The sequence below is a fragment of the Aulonocara stuartgranti genome (genome assembly GCF_965226115.1).
Source record: "Aulonocara stuartgranti genome assembly, chromosome: 23".
Classification (NCBI taxonomy): domain Eukaryota; kingdom Metazoa; phylum Chordata; class Actinopteri; order Cichliformes; family Cichlidae; genus Aulonocara; species Aulonocara stuartgranti.
The window spans coordinates 46,490,602-46,511,482 of NC_138958.1; the positions used below are offsets into that span (position 1 = coordinate 46,490,602).

General features: G+C 42.6%; 2 protein-coding genes across 2 annotated transcripts in view; both read left to right on the forward strand.

The window, feature by feature from the left end:
* LOC309701482 (uncharacterized protein) overlaps positions 1-20,881 on the forward strand; it is a 2,150,955-nt gene that overhangs the window by 1,899,450 nt on the left and 230,624 nt on the right. The window lies entirely within an intron of this gene.
* On the forward strand, positions 1,562-20,846 carry LOC309700354 (ribonuclease inhibitor-like; the record flags this gene model as incomplete). Its single annotated transcript, XM_082523876.1, has 4 exons — positions 1,562-1,578; positions 1,614-1,793; positions 3,133-3,312; positions 20,654-20,846. The coding sequence occupies 4 exons, from the start codon at positions 1,562-1,564 to the stop codon at positions 20,844-20,846; spliced, it is 570 nt and encodes a 189-aa protein (XP_082380002.1).

Below are 20,881 nucleotides of genomic sequence, written 5' to 3' on the forward strand. Positions count from 1 at the left end.
TTTCCTCTTCTGGCTTTTTATAGCAGATAACCTTCAAAATATTCTGCAGTCGATCAAAAACTGAAGCAAACCATGAAGCAACATGTGAACATGAGCTGATGCTGCTGAAGTGAAGCAAAGTTACAGAGGTTTGATTACAGACACAGCTGAGAGTTTGTAATCTGTCATCATTTTAAAAAGTTTCCATGGAACAGCAGAAATGAGGCTTTACTGTCAGAGGCCGACAGCACTGAACACAACAGCAGACTGGTGGCTAATAAACAGTGAATGATGCAGAAACAGATGTTTGAAGCTGTTCTTGGAGTACACTGAGAGAGAGAGAGCTGTGCAGGCAGGAACAGCCAAAGTCAGAGAGAATTCATGAGCATATTGATCAAACGTGAAGCAGAGTTTGGATCTTCTTTTGCTGCTGCTTCACTCAGTTTTGGTTGGAGACAGATGAAACCTGCAGCTTCAGGATCTGTGAGCTGTCCACTTTCAGCCCCGACGGCGTGTCCGTGTACGTGCCGTCGAGTGAACGATCCACGCTCTGTGTTTCCATCTTTGTGTGTTTAGCTGCTCTCATTTACTGTTTTAGCTGTTTGCTGCTTGTTGAAATAGTTTGTGAGCTTTAACCTGAGATTCTGGCAAAATACATTTATATTAAACATCGATTCAGGATTGAATGAATCAACATCGTTTTATTCAAATTAAAACCATTTAAATGGGAACATGAATTTTTTACAGCCGCCTCTAATGCTGGGTAATGTCAGCTGGTCCATGTGCAGCTGGCTGTGAGGCTCAGGGAGCGTCTACAAAGTGCAACACTGAAAGAACATCATCCATAAATATTGAGTAAGAACTGGACTCTCATACAGCGAGACTCAAATGCCTTTAAACATCAGCTTATCCTGCTGATCCAAGTCCAACACTGAGTTTGTAAAAACATGTTTGTCAATCATTTTGTTTGGTTTCTGAGGAAAATGATTCAATAACTTGCTGCTAATACACAACATTTCATCATATTTCCTCATAAGCCTCTTTTGTCTGACCATTTGATCCCATTTGAATTTGCAATAAAGGATCCACAGAGTTTGGTGACAATAATGACAGTAGATGTTTGTGTGAAAGTGCTGGAAGCAAATGAGTGTGTGATGTTCTTTCAGTGTTGCACTTTGTAGACGCTCCCTGAGCACTGGTCTCACAGCCAGCTGCACATAGAGACCAGTGTTGTTAGTCCAGGTCAGAAGATGACTTGTTGCAATGAAAATGAGCTTGTAGTTTGTCTGCTTTAATAATGTGACTGGAAAAAGGTGTTGGACTTCAAATATGTCCATTTCTGTCACACTTCACCTTTAAAAGTGAAGCCATGTGGTTCCTGGAAGGAAAAACACGACTTTTTCAAGTCTTTGTCCTGTTTTTATGAGAAATGTTCGACTTTAATGTGAAACATTCAGAGTTTTTTCTCTTGTTGTGTTTGTTTGAAGCTGCTTCCTGTTGGCTTCAGCTGTTTGGAGTTTCCATTTTCTAAACTTCTACATTCTGAACCTTCTTCAGCTCTGAACAGATGATGAAACACTGAATGATTTCAAGCTCTTTGTCTAATAAACTTACATCTTTCATTCTTTATACAGATTGAAGGACTGTGGTTTGTCAGATATTGGCCTTGATTATCTGGCAGCAGCACTGAAGTCCAACCCCTCGTATCCCACAGAGGTGGACCTGAGTGGAACCTACAGCAACCTGAAGGATCCAGGAGTGAAGCATCTGTGTGATTTCCTGGAGAATCCACGATGTCGATTTGAAACTCTGAGGTCAGTCAGCATGTTTTAGTTGTGCTGAGATGAATATGATGTGAAAGTTGTGCTGACACTAAACTGCAGACATCAGGCTGATATTATACTGATCCACACTGAGGATCTTCATGGTAAAGTCTGTTTTCTTCTTCTCTGGTTTAGTCCATTGACTGCAGCAGAACAATGTTCACATTTCAAACAATGATGCTCAACGTATGGCCCGCGGCCCACACGCGGCCTGCCCACCTTTCCTGATTCAGAGAGAGGGGACCCTGATTAACTGTGTAGCTTCTTCCTCACAGTTCTAAGTATCAGACACAACAATGAATAATCCACAGCTGACTGCCTTTAGCAGGTCAAAGGTCACGGCACACAGCACTCTGGGAAACAGTTTGGAGCAGGAATTCTTGCACATTTACAAACTGACACTGCTGCACGGCATGCTGGGTAATGCTAGCTGCTCAGGTATGGGTGTGGTAACGGCTGTGAGACTCTGTGGCTGCAGAACACTGAAGAAGAGAAAAGAGAGGTGGAGGATGAAGAAAAGAGGCGGAGATGAAGCAGAAGTTTAACTCTAGAGAGGAGCTGTGTCTGTGTGGGTGGGGCTCAGGCAGCTCCGCCCACACAGTGACAGTGAAGCAGGTGAAGAGTAATAAATGAAGACAGCAGACAGGATTTGATAAGCTGATGTACAAACATGTAGAATGATGGTGGCAGCTACAGAAACAGGTCCATACAGACTGAAGCGTGTCTCAGTCTGAATGTACACTGCTGTTATAAGAGCTGTGGAAACTCAGGTCAAAAGGACGTAACCACACTGCTGACAGTTCCAGGACATTCACAGAGTTACAGCATCATTTGTGAACATAAAGACAGAAAGCTCATCCAAATCCTGGGATTAAAAGTCTGTCCTGGTGGTGTCCAGTCAAACACGTCTCTGTGAAAGCTTCAATCCAACAGGCTCCAAAGTCCTTCTGCTCATTTCCTCGCCGGGTTCTTGATGCTCCTGTACCATCTCTCTGTCATCCTCCTCGCTCCCTCTTTGCACTCACAGTCTTTGTGCATCATTAACACTCACATGAGGAAAACCAAAGTTTTACTGGGCAGAAGATGATCATCAGTGACTCTGTCTTTAAAATACTCTTGTTAGAAATGTTCGACTTTAATGTGAAACATTCAGAGTTTTTTCTCTTGTTGTGTTTGTTTGAAGCTGCTTCCTGTTGGCTTCAGCTGTTTGGAGTTTCCATTTTCTAAACTTCTACATTCTGAACCTTCTTCAGCTCTGAACAGATGATGAAACACTGAATGATTTCAAGCACTTTGTCTAATAAACTTACATCTTTCATTCTTTATACAGATTGAAGGACTGTGGTTTGTCAGATATTGGCCTTGATTATCTGGCAGCAGCACTGAAGTCCAACCCCTCGTATCCCACAGAGGTGGACCTGAGTGGAACCTACAGCAACCTGAAGGATTCAGGAGTGAAGCATCTGTGTGGTTTCCTGGAGAATCCACGATGTCGATTTGAAACTCTGAGGTCAGTCAGCATGTTTTAGTTGTGCTGAGATGAATATGATGTGAAAGTTGTGCTGACACTAAACTGCAGACATCAGGCTGATATTATACTGATCCACACTGAGGATCTTCATGGTAAAGTCTGTTTTCTTCTTCTCTGGTTTAGTCCATTGACTGCAGCAGAACAATGTTCACATTTCAAACAGTGATACTCAACGTATGGCCCGCGGCCCACACGCGGCCTGCCCACCTTTCCTGATTCAGAGAGAGGGGACCCTGATTAACTGTGTAGCTTCTTCCTCACAGTTCTAAGTATCAGACACAACAATGAATAATCCACAGCTGACTGTCTTTAGCAGGTCAAAGGTCACGGCACACAGCACTCTGTGAAACAGTTTGGAGCAGCAATTCTTGCACATTTACAAACTGACACTGCTGCACGGCATGCTGGGTAATGCTAGCTGCTCAGGTATGGGCGTGCTAATGGCTGTGAGCCTCCGTGGCTGCAGAACACTGAAGAAGAGAAAAGAGAGGTGGAGGATGAAGAAAAGAGGCGGAGATGAAGCAGAAGTTTTGCTCCAGAGAGGAGCTGTGTCTGTGTGGGCGGGGCTCAGGCAGCTCCGCCCACACAGTGACAGTGAAGCAGGTGAAGAGTAATAAATGAAGACAGCAGACAGGATTTGATAAGCTGATGTACAAACATGTAGAATGATGGTGGCAGCTACAGAAACAGGTCCATACAGACTGAAGCGTGTCTCAGTCTGAATGTACACTGCTGTTATAAGAGCTGTGGAAACTCAGGTCAAAAGGACGTAACCACACTGCTGACAGTTCCAGGACATTCACAGAGTTACAGCATCATTTGTGAACATAAAGACAGAAAGCTCATCCAAATGCTGGGATTAAAAGTCTGTCCTGGTGGTGTCCAGTCAAACACGTCTCTGTGAAAGCTTCAATCCAACAGGCTCCAAAGTCCTTCTGCTCATTTCCTCGCCGGGTTCTTGATGCTCCTGTACCATCTCTCTGTCATCCTCCTCGCTCCCTCTTTGCACTCACAGTCTTTGTGCATCATTAACACTCACATGAGGAAAACCAAAGTTTTACTGGGCAGAAGATGATCATCAGTGACTCTGTCTTTAAAACACTCTTGTTAGAAATGTTCGACTTTAATGTGAAACATTCAGAGTTTTTTCTCTTGTTGTGTTTGTTTGAAGCTGCTTCCTGTTGGCTTCAGCTGTTTGGAGTTTCCATTTTCTAAACTTCTACATTCTGAACCTTCTTCAGCTCTGAACAGATGATGAAACACTGAATGATTTCAAGCACTTTGTCTAATAAACTTACATCTTTCATTCTCTATACAGATTGGAGCGCTGTGATTTGTCAGGGATCAGCTGTGATTATCTGGAAGCAGTGCTGAAGCTCAACCCTTCGTATCCCAGAGAGGTGGAGCTGAGCTCCAACAAGCTGCAGGATTCAGGAGTGAAGCAGCTGTGTGTTCTTCTGGAGAATCCACAACATCAAATTGAAACTCTGAGGTCAGTCTCCACGTTTTAGTTGTGCTGACACTGTCGATCTGTGGAACTAAAACCTTTATACAGGAAGTCTGGTTCAGCTCTTTGTAGACCTTCTAATCTCTGATGCTCTGAGTCTTACTCAGTAGATGATGCAGAGTTGTGAAGCCGATGTGGGTGAGGACACTCGCCCAGCTCTAACTACTTTGACGTCCAGGCGGCTTCCCTGCTTGTCCTGATACAAACAAACCTGAGTAACCTTGCAGGTCAGATCTCATCAGTCACACCTGTTATGGCAGCTCTCCTCTAGATTGTAGTTCTTGTTAACCTGGGATGGTTTTAGAAGCCTGGACCACAGACTGCAAGGGAAGATATTACTGGGAAAGGCCAAAGCAACCTATTAGACCCATTAAACACTAACATAGATGAATACTCAGATTTAAACCTTTATTGTTTCACAAAGGGTTAAAAAGGGAACGTCCACAGTTTAGACTGCAGCAGATTTTATTAAAGCAGTTTGACAGGAGCAAAGCAAAAACACAAAGAATAAGTGTTTCACATATTAATACATATAACATAATAATAAAAGAAAAGCAAAATAATGATACAAAAGAATGAAAAAGTTGTCCAGAGCAGCAGGATGTCTGAGGTCTGCAGAAACACAAAAACACAGCAGCTAAAAATAGTTGTTGAAAGAAAACGAGGTGGGAGCTGCTGATTCCTGAGCTTTGATACTGGATTAGCTTCAGTAGTTATTCCCATCACTGCTGTAGGAGCTACATTTAGTCACAGCTGATTGTCTTTGACCAATCAGAAGACTACTGTTGTAAAAACAAGCAGACAAAGAACCAATGAGAGTGAAGAACAGGATAAAGAGCTCGTGTGATGGAGGCAAAGCAATAATCAGCAGACTGTAGCAGTTTCTATCTGGATGAAAGTAGAAGGAGCTCAGCGGAGCTCAGTCCCATATCTTTGGTTAGAAACAACATCAGTGATTTCCTGCTGCTCGAGATGATTCCAGCAGCTCTCATTACAGCAGCTGATGAGAGAAACAGCTGATGGCTCACAGCTCGTACACTGTTGGATCTCCAGATGTTCACGTGGCTGAAGTCTGTGAAGAAACTGTGGTCCACGTAGTTCACACGGCCTCAGATTGGACCGAGCTCCCTGGATCACTGCAGCATCCTCAGCTGGTACATGGACGTCTCTGCTCCTCAGTCTTGGAGCCCCTGCAGGTCCGTCCACACCACCAGGGTCTTCTCACTCACCTTTCCTTTGTCCTCGTCCTTCATCGGCCGTGCTGTGTCTTTGTTCCTGCGGTGTTGTTCCCACGATGCAGCGCTGATGTTCCCTCCTTGAATGCACAACAAGTACGGTGCTGGTCTTTCTCGGGTGGAGCAGAGACAGATTGAAGTCTTTCAGGCTTTAGTGCCGACTTCCCTGACAGAGGCTGGACTCCATGGTCTGCACAGGAGGCTTCTACACTGTGTGGAGGTGACTCCTGGACTTGAAGACAGGCTGCAGGTACATGTGTGATGAAGAGGAGCTACAGCAGTGTGATGGAGCTGCAGGTGTGAAGGAAGTCCTGCTGTCCTGTCCCACCCTCATCTTTGCTTCCTCTGTCTTCTGTGGACTTGTCCTCCTGTTTCAGAAACAGCACTGCTTCATGCCGAGGGTGGACGGGAGCGTTGGCTCTGATTCTTTTACCGTCCACCACAAGGAGACACTGATGCTGACCTCCTGATTCATCTGCATGTGTTCTGCTTCACACTGCTCACCTCCACCAAAGACTTCACAAACATCTTCTTTCTTTGAGTCCAGTTTGTCCCACAAACACTTCCAAATCTCCTCCTCTGAGATTCTGCAGCTTCTTGCAGTGTGACTCAGCTGACTTCTGACAGACCACAGACTGGCACAGCATCCACATGTGTCTCCTTTCAAACAGGCTCTTGATGTTTCCTCCCACATCATTCTGGCCTCTCAGTCTCCTTTGTTCTCCAGCTCTGTAGCTCCAGCTGGTGAAGCTTCAGTTTTCCATGTTGGTAACAGTAAACTACAGCCTCTGCTGTCAGCTGGGTAACTAAACAGAGCTGCAGCACGTCTCTGCGGTGGTGCTACATCCAGCCTGCAGACGGCCGTCTACATGTTGTAGTGGTTTACAGTCGCCAGGGGGCGCTGTCCCAGCCATGCAGGCAGTGGGCTGCTCTGCTTGTGCTGTTGTTGGTGAAGCTGAAGTGAAAGCGAGAGTTAAAACACTGAACAGTGTCCACTGAGCTTCTCATGCTATTCTCATGCTCAAAGAAGCTTAACAGGAAGGACGACTCGTCCATCAGGCGTCCAGCTGTCCGTGACCGTGTCCACAGCAGAGTGTGACCGAGGCTTCATGCTAACACGCACACATGAAGCTAATACCACCACGAGCAGCTGCTCAGTGGATTTGGAGGACAAATGTCTGCAGCTTCTCACAGGCAGTATGCAGAATGTGGATCTCCACAAAGACTGTGGAGAGCTCGTCCCACACTCTAAATCCACACTTGTCTGCACAAAACTTCTCACACGTTCCCGTCACAAGTGTCTTCTAAGTGAAGCTACCAGGTTCAGGTGCAGCTTGTTTATCTGGAGCTGCAGGAGATGATCCATCCTCACAAAGCAACACAGCAGATATGCAAACACACAACACAACCAAAGGATTCTCTCTGCATGTCTGTGGCTGATGCTGCTGGAACGAAGCTGTTTGAAACCTTGTTGTTCTGCACTTTGGGACCAGAAGAGGAAACTGAAGCTCTGTGCAGAGGGTCCAATGGAAGCAGCCAAGCGCTGTAAGTGTCTGCTGTACAGGGATGCTGGTTCAGCTGTGGCTCAGTTTCACAGTGTGACTCAATAAAAGCAGCAGGAAATCAAAGCTTGATGCTTTCATCAGTGTGGAAATAAGAAAGTTTCCTGTGACAGACGCTGGAGCTCTTTCACTCTCAGCTTCACAGTTTCAGCTTCAAACTTCTTCCAACATGTTTCTAACACGGCCACATTCCACCTTAATGGAGCTGATATCTTGTGCATCAGCACATTTTCTAAAGGCAGCGATCACATCTTTAGTTTTGGATGTTTAACTGCAGATTGTTTATGTGTTTATAGCACATTAATTACAGCAGCAGCGTTGACCACAGTGCTGTACAAGAATCCAAAATAACTATTAAAATAACTCCTAATATTAATATCACACATCAAATATCAAATAACTCTCATGCTGTATTAAAAGCCAGTGAATACAAATGTGTTTTAAGAGCAGATTTACAGAGACTGACAGCAGGAGCTGGGGCTGTTCGATAGAACGATGTATATATGATGACCATATGAAAACGTCTATCGTTTCATATCACGCTCTTTGTTTCCTGCTTATGTGTTTGTATGTTTTCCAGATAAAGCTTTCAAAATAAATCTGAAGATCCTGTTGAGAGTTTTCAAAATAAACACAATACATTACTGCGGTCGCTCGTTTATCGAGTTACGTTCTAAAAATAAGTCTCAGAATGAAGTAGCAGCTTTATGTTTTACAAGTATTATAGAAGTTTTAAGGCAGTTAAACCCTCACTGCACACTTTCTACACTTTTCTCAGACAGGCATGAACATTTTCACACTTTTCTCTCTTGTTTAAACAAAGTTCAAACCTTCATAGAAAAATAAGTTCATTATTAAAGAGTGAAAGCAAAGTGTTTCTGAAATGTGTCAAATCAGCCTTTGCTGGCATTAAATGAGCTTCTGTGTGAGGAGCACTCGTCCATGGCCTGGGCTCCTCGCTGTCAGGTAAAGTTTCATAAAGCTTTTGAGTTTTTCTGCAGATAATGTTGGTGTCCAGCACGATGTTCTTTTTCCTGCGGTCACTGAGCCACAAAGCCAAAGCTGACTCCATCCTTACGATGTTCTTGTTGTGGACAGTTACAACCTTTTTGCCTCCTTGTTGAAACTATGATGGTCAGCATCTTCCTCTGCCTTTGGCTGCTACCACAGGTGCAAAACGTCTCGTCATCATTGTTGTTTGTTGGGGACAAAACGTACAAACATACAGTGCAGCACTGCAGAGTCACACTGCTGTAAATTTGAACACATTCTGTACTGTACAGGAGACACGGCACGAGATTGGCTGACAATGGTCTACAGCCAATCAGGACGCAGAACACAATGCGCTGTAAAAAACAAAAGCATGCGAAATTGCACAAAAAAGATCAGCGAAACAGCGAGGCCGCCAAAGGTGAACTGTGTTACAGCGAGGGACCAGCGTATATGTGGTTGTTGGGACGATAAATGTCTTTGAGCTTGTGTCAGAAGACGAGCTGCAGCTTTCTGGACCAGCTGCAGTCTTGCCAGGTAGGTCCCACTAACTCCAACATATAAGGAGTTACAATAATCCAGCTGGGACGTCATGAAAACGTGGATCGCCCGTTCAAGGTTTTTAAAAGATAGAAATGATCTCACCTTAGATAAAAGCCTCAGTTTGAAGAAAGACCGCTGTACAACTGAGCTCAGCTGTTTTTCAAATTGCCGTCAAATATAAGCCCCAAATGTAATAATGCGATTTAATAAAAGAGCTGAACCAGTCTAATAGAGCGCCCTTGATGCCGCCATGCTCCAATGGTGAGGTCAAGATGCTGTGGTCAAGGCAGCGGTCAGATCCAAAAGCACAGCTGAGTCTCCTGATCAGTGGCTGATAAAAGATCATTAAGAACTTTTCAAAGTGCAGTTTCAGTGCTGTGAAGAGCTTTAAAACCAGACTGAAACCTTTACAACAGATTGCAGCTGAACAAATATAATCTTTTACAAAATCTTCGACAGGAAGGGAAGCTTTGAAATAGGCCTGAAATTTGAGCGGACAGAGGATCCAGATCAGGTTTTTAGTACAGGCTGTACAACAGCATGTTTAAAACAGGCTGTACAACACCTGAACTAAGACTGCTGTTAAAAATCGCTAAGATGTCGGAACCAACAACCTTTAAAATCTTTTTAAACACGTGTTGGAACAACTTCATTTGGACAAGATGATGTCTTTACAGCATCACATCGTTCCTCCACCTGATCAAACCACACAGGCTCAAACTGATCAAAAACAGCTGAGCAGGTGAATATTTTAGCCCCGGTGCGATCTCGGGCGAGAGTATCGATGATGGCCAAAGGGCAGCGTCCAGCTCTACGGCCGCTGAAGAGCAGACTCAACAGACGCGCGTGATGTGGATCCTACTGCTCTAAAACTGGAGCTTCTTCAATCCATTAAAGAGGACATTAGTACGCTGTTAAAAGAAGAACTCAGAAATGCATTGAAAGAAGATTTTGACAATATAAGGGCTGACGTGCAAGGACTGAGAAATGAGATCGCTAACAGCATGGCGGCGACGTGCGGCGAAGTTGATGGAGTAAAGGTTAGAGTGAAAGAAGCTGAGGATGGGCTGTCAATGTGGAGCGATGAGGTGACCACCCTGCAGTCTACAGTAGAGAGTATGAAGGAGGAGCTGTCTGACCTGAAGGATAAATGTGATGAAGGCAGGAAGCGGAGAGCTAACATCCACATCATAGGGATCCCAGAGGGCCTGGACTCGAGCTCCTCCACGGCCGTATCCGTGCTACTACGTGAAGTGCTGGGTATGGATAAAGACGTTATTGTCGACCGCTCACACAGGAGCCCTATCCTGAGAAAGCCAGCTGGTAACCCGCACGCCATCATAGCCGAGCGTCACTACTACCAGGATTGTGTGGCTATGCCGTGCCAGGGCCCAAGCCCCGCTTGAGTTTAACGGACAACCTATTGCAATATTACGACTGGGCGATATGACCCAAAGTTCATATCTCGATATTCTTTAGCTGGATGGCGATATACGATATATATCTCGATATTTTTAAAGCCAGAAAGTACGAACAAAAAGAGAGTTCTTAGTCAAAGCTGTGTCCCAAATCTCACACAGGCACATTTATTAACATACAGCGTAGATGTACATGAAACAGTTACTCAGGAATAAATGATCAGCATTTATTAAATAATAATGCTCCATAAATAAAAGAAAACAATGTTGTGTTTGTGCATAACAAAAAGCTCACAATCGTGCAGTCAAAATGTAAACAGACGCTGAGCATAATAACAAGCAGCTGCTCTGTTCCCAGGTTCTACTGCGTGACTGACAGCCTGGAGTTTGAAACCCTCTTTGTAACCGTGTCTCTTACAGGTGCCATTTATGGTCCTTATACACACTCAATACAGTAATATTACGTTGAAGCAGAGTACGTATCACTCCGCGAGGCTCCTCGTAGCTGTAATGCTCCAACAATCCATCAAGCGGTGCGGCCTCGTAGCTGAGCAAAGTCGTACCAAAACATCTTTTGAAAGGTTTCTGAGCGCCGTGTAGCACATAAAATCGGTTCGAGGTCAGTAAGCACAACCAGAATTCATCCATAAGCCGCACTGTCGATTTATGAGAAAATTACAGGATTTTAAGTGCAGAAAACATAGTTTATGGTTTTCCTTTGATCTTAGCAAATATCTACGCCTCTAATTGGGACGATCACAGATTTTTCACTAATGTCTTTGCGCGGCTCCCCAATATGTCATCACACAATATCATCTTTGAGGGAGACCTAAACTGCTCATTATCTGCTATGGACCACAGTTCACACAAAAGTACACTTAGTCCAAACTCAGCATGCGTCATTCAGAGCTTTCTTGATAATTATGGGCTGGCTGATGTATGGAGATTTCATAATCCTGCTTCACATCAATACTCTTTTTTTTCTAATGTCCATAAAACATATATTTGTATAGAAAAACGTCTCCCTTTAGTTACAGAATGTGATTCTAAGACTCTGGTGATTTCTCCTCTTGTTTTTTCAATGTGTATTCCTGATGCCTGCTCCAACTATCAGCCATGGAGATTCAACTCAGTGTTGTTAGCAGATGAAGAGTTTGTCAGTTACAAAAGGTCTCAAAGACATTTTTTTTCTATCAATCAGACCCCAGAGATGTCATCATCAGTCATTTGGGAATCTCTAAAAGCATCTGAGAGGCCAAATAATTTCATTTTGTGCCAAACAAAGTGCAACACTGAAAGAACATCATCCATAAATATTGAGTAAGAACTGGACTCTCATACAGCGAGACTCAAATGCCTTTAAACATCAGCTTATCCTGCTGATCCAAGTCCAACACTGAGTTTGTAAAAACATGTTTGTCAATCATTTTGTTTGGTTTCTGAGGAAAAAGATTCAATAACTTGCTGCTAATACACAACATTTCATCATATTTCCTCATAACCCTCTTTTGTCTGACCATTTGATCCCATTTGAATTTGCAATAAAGGATCCACAGAGTTTGGTGACAATAATGACAGTAGATGTTTGTGTGAAAGTGCTGGAAGCAAATGAGTGTGTGATGTTCTTTCAGTGTTGCACTTTGTAGACGCTCCCTGAGCACTGGTCTCACAGCCAGCTGCACATAGAGACCAGTGTTGTTAGTCCAGGTCAGAAGATGACTTGTTGGAATGAAAATGAGCTTGTAGTTTGTCTGCTTTAATAATGTGACTGGAAAAAGGTGTTGGACTTCAAATATGTCCATTTCTGTAACACTTCACCTTTAAAAGTGAAGCCATGTGGTTCCTGGAAGGAAAAACACGACTTTTTCAAGTCTTTGTCCTGTTTTTATGAGAAATGTACGACTTTAATGTGAAACATTCAGAGTTTTTTCTCTTGTTGTGTTTGTTTGAAGCTGCTTCCTGTTGGCTTCAGCTGTTTGGAGTTTCCATTTTCTAAACTTCTACATTCTGAACCTTCTTCAGCTCTGAACAGATGATGAAACACTGAATGATTTCAAGCACTTTGTCTAATAAACTTACATCTTTCATTCTTTATACAGATTGAGGGGCTGTGGTTTGTCAGAGATCAGCTGTGATTATCTGGCAGCAGCACTGAAGTCCAACCCCTCCCATCTGAGAGAGCTGGACCTGAGCTTCAACAGCAAGCTGCAGGATCCAGGAGTGAAGCATCTGTGTGGTTTCCTGGAGAGTCCAGGATGTAAACTTGAAACTCTGAGGTCAGTCAGCATGTTTTAGTTGTGCTGAGATGAATATGATGTGAAAGTTGTGCTGACACTAAACTGCAGACATCAGGCTGATATTATACTGATCCACACTGAGGATCTTCATGGTAAAGTCTGTTTTCTTCTTCTCTGGTTTAGTCCATTGACTGCAGCAGAACAATGTTCACATTTCAAACAGTGATACTCAACGTATGGCCCGCGGCCCACACGCGGCCTGCCCACCTTTCCTGATTCAGAGAGAGGGGACCCTGATTAACTGTGTAGCTTCTTCCTCACAGTTCTAAGTATCAGACACAACAATGAATAATCCACAGCTGACTGTCTTTAGCAGGTCAAAGGTCACGGCACACAGCAGACAGTCAGAAATATTCTAACTCTGATCATTTATCAGTTGTGACACTGTGAGACTTGATCAGAGGTGTGATCATCACAGCAGAGGCCTTTGTGTCAAAGTCACTGAGGATCAAACAGAAACACATGAAGCAGATTTTCCTCTTCTGGCTTTTTATAGCAGATAACCTTCAAAATATTCTGCAGTCGATCAAAAACTGAAGCAAACCATGAAGCAACATGTGAACATGAGCTGATGCTGCTGAAGTGAAGCAAAGTTACAGAGGTTTGATTACAGACACAGCTGAGAGTTTGTAATCTGTCATCATTTTAAAAAGTTTCCATGGAACAGCAGAAATGAGGCTTTACTGTCAGAGGCCGACAGCACTGAACACAACAGCAGACTGGTGGCTAATAAACAGTGAATGATGCAGAAACAGATGTTTGAAGCTGTTCTTGGAGTACACTGAGAGAGAGAGAGCTGTGCAGGCAGGAACAGCCAAAGTCAGAGAGAATTCATGAGCATATTGATCAAACGTGAAGCAGAGTTTGGATCTTCTTTTGCTGCTGCTTCACTCAGTTTTGGTTGGAGACAGATGAAACCTGCAGCTTCAGGATCTGTGAGCTGTCCACTTTCAGCCCCGACGGCGTGTCCGTGTACGTGCCGTCGAGTGAACGATCCACGCTCTGTGTTTCCATCTTTGTGTGTTTAGCTGCTCTCATTTACTGTTTTAGCTGTTTGCTGCTTGTTGAAATAGTTTGTGAGCTTTAACCTGAGATTCTGGCAAAATACATTTATATTAAACATCGATTCAGGATTGAATGAATCAACATCGTTTTATTCAAATTAAAACCATTTAAATGGGAACATGAATTTTTTACAGCCGCCTCTAATGCTGGGTAATGTCAGCTGGTCCATGTGCAGCTGGCTGTGAGGCTCAGGGAGCGTCTACAAAGTGCAACACTGAAAGAACATCATCCATAAATATTGAGTAAGAACTGGACTCTCATACAGCGAGACTCAAATGCCTTTAAACATCAGCTTATCCTGCTGATCCAAGTCCAACACTGAGTTTGTAAAAACATGTTTGTCAATCATTTTGTTTGGTTTCTGAGGAAAATGATTCAATAACTTGCTGCTAATACACAACATTTCATCATATTTCCTCATAACCCTCTTTTGTCTGACCATTTGATCCCATTTGAATTTGCAATAAAGGATCCACAGAGTTTGGTGACAATAATGACAGTAGATGTTTGTGTGAAAGTGCTGCAAGCAAATGAGTGTGTGATGTTCTTTCAGTGTTGCACTTTGTAGACGCTCCCTGAGCACTGGTCTCACAGCCAGCTGCACATAGAGACCAGTGTTGTTAGTCCAGGTCAGAAGATGACTTGTTGGAATGAAAATGAGCTTGTAGTTTGTCTGCTTTAATAATGTGACTGGAAAAAGGTGTTGGACTTCAAATATGTCCATTTCTGTCACACTTCACCTTTAAAAGTGAAGCCATGTGGTTCCTGGAAGGAAAAACACGACTTTTTCAAGTCTTTGTCCTGTTTTTATGAGACATGTACGACTTTAATGTTCTTTTTTTTTTTAACTCAATTTTTATTATAATTTACAACATTGCAACTTGTACTTGTCAATGTTCACAAGTAGGACAGTTACAGGAACTGCAATGCAGAAATGTAGATTAAAATAAGAACTGCAATTAGGAAGCACAAAACAAAACTGGGAAGCAAAACAAAACCCAAGCAAGCAAACAAACAAACAGACAACAACAAAAACAAAAAGAAAACAAAATCTTTATGTAATATTAAATAACTTGTGACAAACTTAGCCGTAAATGGACAAAACGAAACAGACCTATGCTAAATTATTGAAACAGTAAAGCATGTATGGGTCGCCAACGCTCAGTAAACAATTCTCTCTGAATCCGCAGAGCAGATGTTGTTTCCTCCATCTGGTAAATTTCTCTTGCTTTATCAATCCACATATTATATGAAGGTGGGTCAAGATTCAGCCATTTAATAGTGATACACTTTAGTGCTGCTGTAAGATTCTTAAGAGATACGTTTTATTGTTTCCCGCAAAACCCTTTGGTAAGACTCCTAAAATGGCTAACTGTTGGTCTTTTGTTAATGGTTGTTGGAAAACTGTACTGAGAACTTTAAATATGTCATTCCAAAGTGAGCAGATTTTTGGGCATGACCAGAATATATGTGAGTGGGTTCCTAAAGAAGTACCACAATTTCGCCAGCAGGTGTCAGGATTTGTAGGCTTCATTTTGGCAATTATCTCTGGGGTTCTAAAATATCTCATGACCACCTTCCATTTAAATTCTCTCCACAGCCCAGAATCAGTCACCAGATGGGCTTCACCGAACACCTCTTCCCAGGTGTCCTCTGAGATTTGAGTGCCAGTCTCAGCTTCCCACCTTGCCTTAATATCCAAAGTTGCATTTGTATTGAAACTCATAAATGCGTTATAAAAATGACTGATTAATTTTGGGGAGGAATTACTTTGAAATATTTTTAGAAATATTTCCTCAATGGCTGAGGGCTCCAAAACTTGCCTCCATTCTTTATGTTTTGTCAAAAAGCTTCTTACTGCAGAAATTTAAAAAAGTCAGAAGAAGGAAGCCGAAACTGACCTCAACTGTTCAAATGAGCTCAGGTGCCCATTCCTCACAACATGACAAAGTTTATGAAGCCCGCTATGTGACCATGCTCTGAAGCCAGAGTCTTCCACAATAGGAGAAAAACCCTGCAGGGAGGAGAGCCTTGATAACATTGAAATTTCTTTTGGAAGACCAAATGATTGTTTGATTCTACGCCAAATCTTTAGTGTGACCCTCGTCCGTTCCCCCATATGCACATTTTTAATTGAAATGTTAGAAAAAAGCAGGGATTCCAATGATCTTTCGCACATTGTCTTCTCAATGTTTAGCCACTGAGTTTCAGACAAATCCCGCACCCATACAGTCAGGGGTCTCATCTGAGCTGCCCAGAAATAATATTTCAGGTTTGGAACAGCCAATCCCCCCTGCAGGTTTGACAGTTTTAATGTTTGGAACTTGATCATCCCTCATGTGTATTTAGTCTCTGTGTCGCATCATCTGTGTTCCCACCCTCCATATTTTCATGCCCAGTCTTTTGTATTCTTAGCCATAGCTTTCCGTGTCTTCATGATTTATTATAGTATTAGTTCCCCAGTTTAGTTCTCTTCACTGTGATTCTGCCTTGTTTGATGTCTTCAGCCGAAATAAAGGCTCGCTTTTCGTTCAAAACTCAGTTTCATGTCTGCGCCAGTGTCTGCGCCTGAGTCCTCCACACACTCTCCATACGGTCAGCCACTGTGACCGTGACACTAAACTACATGCTGTGTACAGCCACTCTCCTGAGCCTGTATTATATACACAGCGGTTACAATGACAAACTGAATACAATCTCATATCTACAAAACAGGCTGAGTCAAAGTTGCAGCTACGCTTATGAACATGGAGAAAAAACAGGCGAGTTATCAGCTCACCAGCTACGACTAAGAACAGCTAACCAACTATCCTTGAGATCTACAATGACCAGGGAATAAGGTCTACAGACAACCAAACTATCCTTGAGATCCACAATGATTTCAATAAGGTGTTTTATATTCCCTCCTTGGGAGAAGATGCGATCGCTAGTCTGGAGGAACCTGTCTCTAATGTTGAAATTGAAACGGCCGTACGGAGCATGCAGTCTGGAAAATCTGCTGCCCCGACGGGTATCCATCTGATTTTTTCATAAAGTTTTCTGACCGACTGAATTCACTGTTAAAATCAACTTTTGAAGAATCCTTCCTCTCACAGTCGTTGCCTCCAACAATGCATCAAGCAGTGATGTGTTTAATTGTAAAACAGGAAAAAGACCATTTAGATTGTCGTTCATGTCGTTTAATATCTTTGTTCAACACAGACACCAAGATCCTGGCTCAAGTGTTGGCCCGTCGCTTACACAAGTATTTGTCCTCCATTATTTCACTAGACGGGCTTTATTAGGCACTCTTTTTTGAACATTAGAGCTCTATTAAATATCATTTATACCCATGTTAAAGGTGATACATTGGAAACTGTAATTTGGCTTGACGCAGAAAAGGCGTTGGATCGGGTGAGATGGGATTTTTTTTTTTATACGCTTAAAAAATGTGGCTTTAATTTTGTATCTTGGATAAAAGTATTGTATTGCTCCCCTCTAACAGCCGTCCAGACTAACAATAATCTGCCCTCCAGGACAGGGATGCCCTCTGTCTCCTTTTTGCCATTGAACCGCTAGCTGTTGCTCTGAGACAATGTGTTGGTGTTGAGGGAAAACATCGAGGGGGTATCGAACATGAAGTCTCTCTTTATGCCGACGACAGGATTTTATTTATTTCCAACCCATCGAACAGCCTCCACAAACTTTTGGATAGACTTACAATAATAATAATAATAATAGGTTTTATTTATATGCACCTTTAAGAGCCTCAAGGTCACCTTAATGCATACTTAAGGAATTTGGGACAATTTCTGGATATAAAGTGAATTTTGGGAAGAGCGAGGCAAAGTCTATCTGTACGACAACTGGGGAGTTTTGTGTATTTTAGCCCCTTTTAAACCCAGCTATAAGAAGTTTAAGTACTCGGGCATCTGGGTGACAAGAAAACCACAAAGACTTGTATAAAACTATCTTCCTTTATTGTCGAAGCTTAAAGAGGATTTTGGAAAATGTGAGTTTTGCCCCTTTATATTTATGGTGGGGATGCAGAACAAGGAGCAAAGATGAATGTGATGCTGAATCAGCAGAAGACTTGGACTCATTTGATTCCAGCTTTGATATCATTGATTTCAATATGTCCATTTCTGTCACACTTCACCTATAAAAGTGAAGCCATGTGGTTCCTGGAAGGAAAAACACGACTTTTTCAAGTCTTTGTCCTGTTTTTATGAGAAATGTACGACTTTAATGTGAAACATTCAGAGTTTTTTCTCTTGTTGTGTTTGTTTGAAGCTGCTTCCTGTTGGCTTCAGCTGTTTGGAGTTTCCATTTTCTAAACTTCTACATTCTGAACCTTCTTCAGCTCTGAACAGATGATGAAACACTGAATGATTTCAAGCACTTTGTCTAATAAACTTACATCTTTCATTCTTTATACAGATTGAAGAGCTGTGGTTTGTCAGAGATCAGCTGTGATTATCTGGCAGCAGCACTGAAGTCCAACCCCTCCCATCTGAGACAGCTGGACCTGAGCTCCAACTACAACCTGAAGGATCCAGGAGTGAAGCATCTGTGTGGTTTCCTGGAGAGTCCAGGATGTAAACTTGAAACTCTGAGGTCAGTCAGCATGTTTTAGTTGTGCTGAGATGAATATGATGTGAAAGTTGTGCTGACACTAAACTGCAGACATCAGGCTGATATTATACTGATCCACACTGAGGATCTTCATGGTAAAGTCTGTTTTCTTCTTCTCTGGTTTAGTCCATTGACTGCAGCAGAACAATGTTCACATTTCAAACAGTGATACTCAACGTATGGCCCGCGGCCCACACGCGGCCTGCCCACCTTTCCTGATTCAGAGAGAGGGGACCCTGATTAACTGTGTAGCTTCTTCCTCACAGTTCTAAGTATCAGACACAACAATGAATAATCCACAGCTGACTGTCTTTAGCAGGTCAAAGGTCACGGCACACAGCAGACAGTCAGAAATATTCTAACTCTGATCATTTATCAGTTGTGACACTGTGAGACTTGATCAGAGGTGTGATCATCACAGCAGAGGCCTTTGTGTCAAAGTCACTGAGGATCAAACAGAAACACATGAAGCAGATTTTCCTCTTCTGGCTTTTTATAGCAGATAACCTTCAAAATATTCTGCAGTCGATCAAAAACTGAAGCAAACCATGAAGCAACATGTGAACATGAGCTGATGCTGCTGAAGTGAAGCAAAGTTACAGAGGTTTGATTACAGACACAGCTGAGAGTTTGTAATCTGTCATCATTTTAAAAAGTTTCCATGGAACAGCAGAAATGAGGCTTTACTGTCAGAGGCCGACAGCACTGAACACAACAGCAGACTGGTGGCTAATAAACAGTGAATGATGCAGAAACAGATGTTTGAAGCTGTTCTTGGAGTCCACTGAGAGAGAGAGAGCTGTGCAGGCAGGAACAGCCAAAGTCAGAGAGAATTCATGAGCATATTGATCAAACGTGAAGCAGAGTTTGGATCTTCTTTTGCTGCTGCTTCACTCAGTTTTGGTTGGAGACAGATGAAACCTGCAGCTTCAGGATCTGTGAGCTGTCCACTTTCAGCCCCGACGGCGTGTCCGTGTACGTGCCGTCGAGTGAACGATCCACGCTCTGTGTTTCCATCTTTGTGTGTTTAGCTGCTCTCATTTACTGTTTTAGCTGTTTGCTGCTTGTTGAAATAGTTTGTGAGCTTTAACCTGAGATTCTAGCAAAATACATTTATATTAAACATCGATTCAGGATTGAATGAATCAACATCGTTTTATTCAAATTAAAACCATTTAAATGGGAACATGAATTTTTTACAGCCGCCTCTAATGCTGGGTAATGTCAGCTGGTCCATGTGCAGCTGGCTGTGAGGCTCAGGGAGCGTCTACAAAGTGCAACACTGAAAGAACATCATCCATAAATATTGAGTAAGAACTGGACTCTCATACAGCGAGACTCAAATGCCTTTAAACATCAGCTTATCCTGCTGATCCAAGTCCAACACTGACTTTGTAAAAAGATGTTTGTCAATCATTTTGTTTGGTTTCTGAGGAAAATGATTCAATAACTTGTTGCTAATACACAACATTTCATCATATTTCCTCATAAGCCTCTTTTGTCTGACCATTTGATCCCATTTGAATTTGCAATAAAGGATCCACAGAGTTTGGTGACAATAATGACAGTAGATGTTTGTGTGAAAGTGCTGGAAGCAAATGAGTGTGTGATGTTCTTTCAGTGTTGCACTTTGTAGACGCTCCCTGAGCACTGGTCTCACAGCCAGCTGCACATAGAGACCAGTGTTGTTAGTCCAGGTCAGAAGATGACTTGTTGGAATGAAAATGAGCTTGTAGTTTGTCTGCTTTAATAATGTGACTGGAAAAAGGTGTTGGACTTCAAATATGTCCATTTCTGTCACACTTCACCTTTAAAAGTGAAGCCATGTGGTTCCTGGAAGGAAAAACAAGACTTTTTCAAGTCTTTGTCCTGTTTTTATGAGAAATGTACGACTTTAATGTGAAACATTCAGAGTTTTTTCTCTTGTTGTGTTTGTTTGAAGCTGCTTCCTGTTGGCTTCAGCTGTTTGGAGTTTCCATTTTCTAAACTTCTACATTCTGAACCTTCTTCAGCTCTGAACAGATGATGAAACACTGAATGATTTCAAGCACTTTGTCTAATAAACTTACATCTTTCATTCTTTATACAGATTGATGGACTGTGGTTTGTCAGAGATCAGCTGTGATTATCTGGCAGCAGCACTGAAGTCCAACCCCTCCCATCTGAGAGAGCTGGAGCTGAGCTGGAACAAGCTGCAGGATCCACGAGTGAAGCATCTGTGTGGTTTCCTGGAGAGTCCAGGATGTAAACTTGAAACTCTGAGGTCAGTCAGCATGTTTTAGTTGTGCTGAGATGAATATGATGTGAAAGTTGTGCT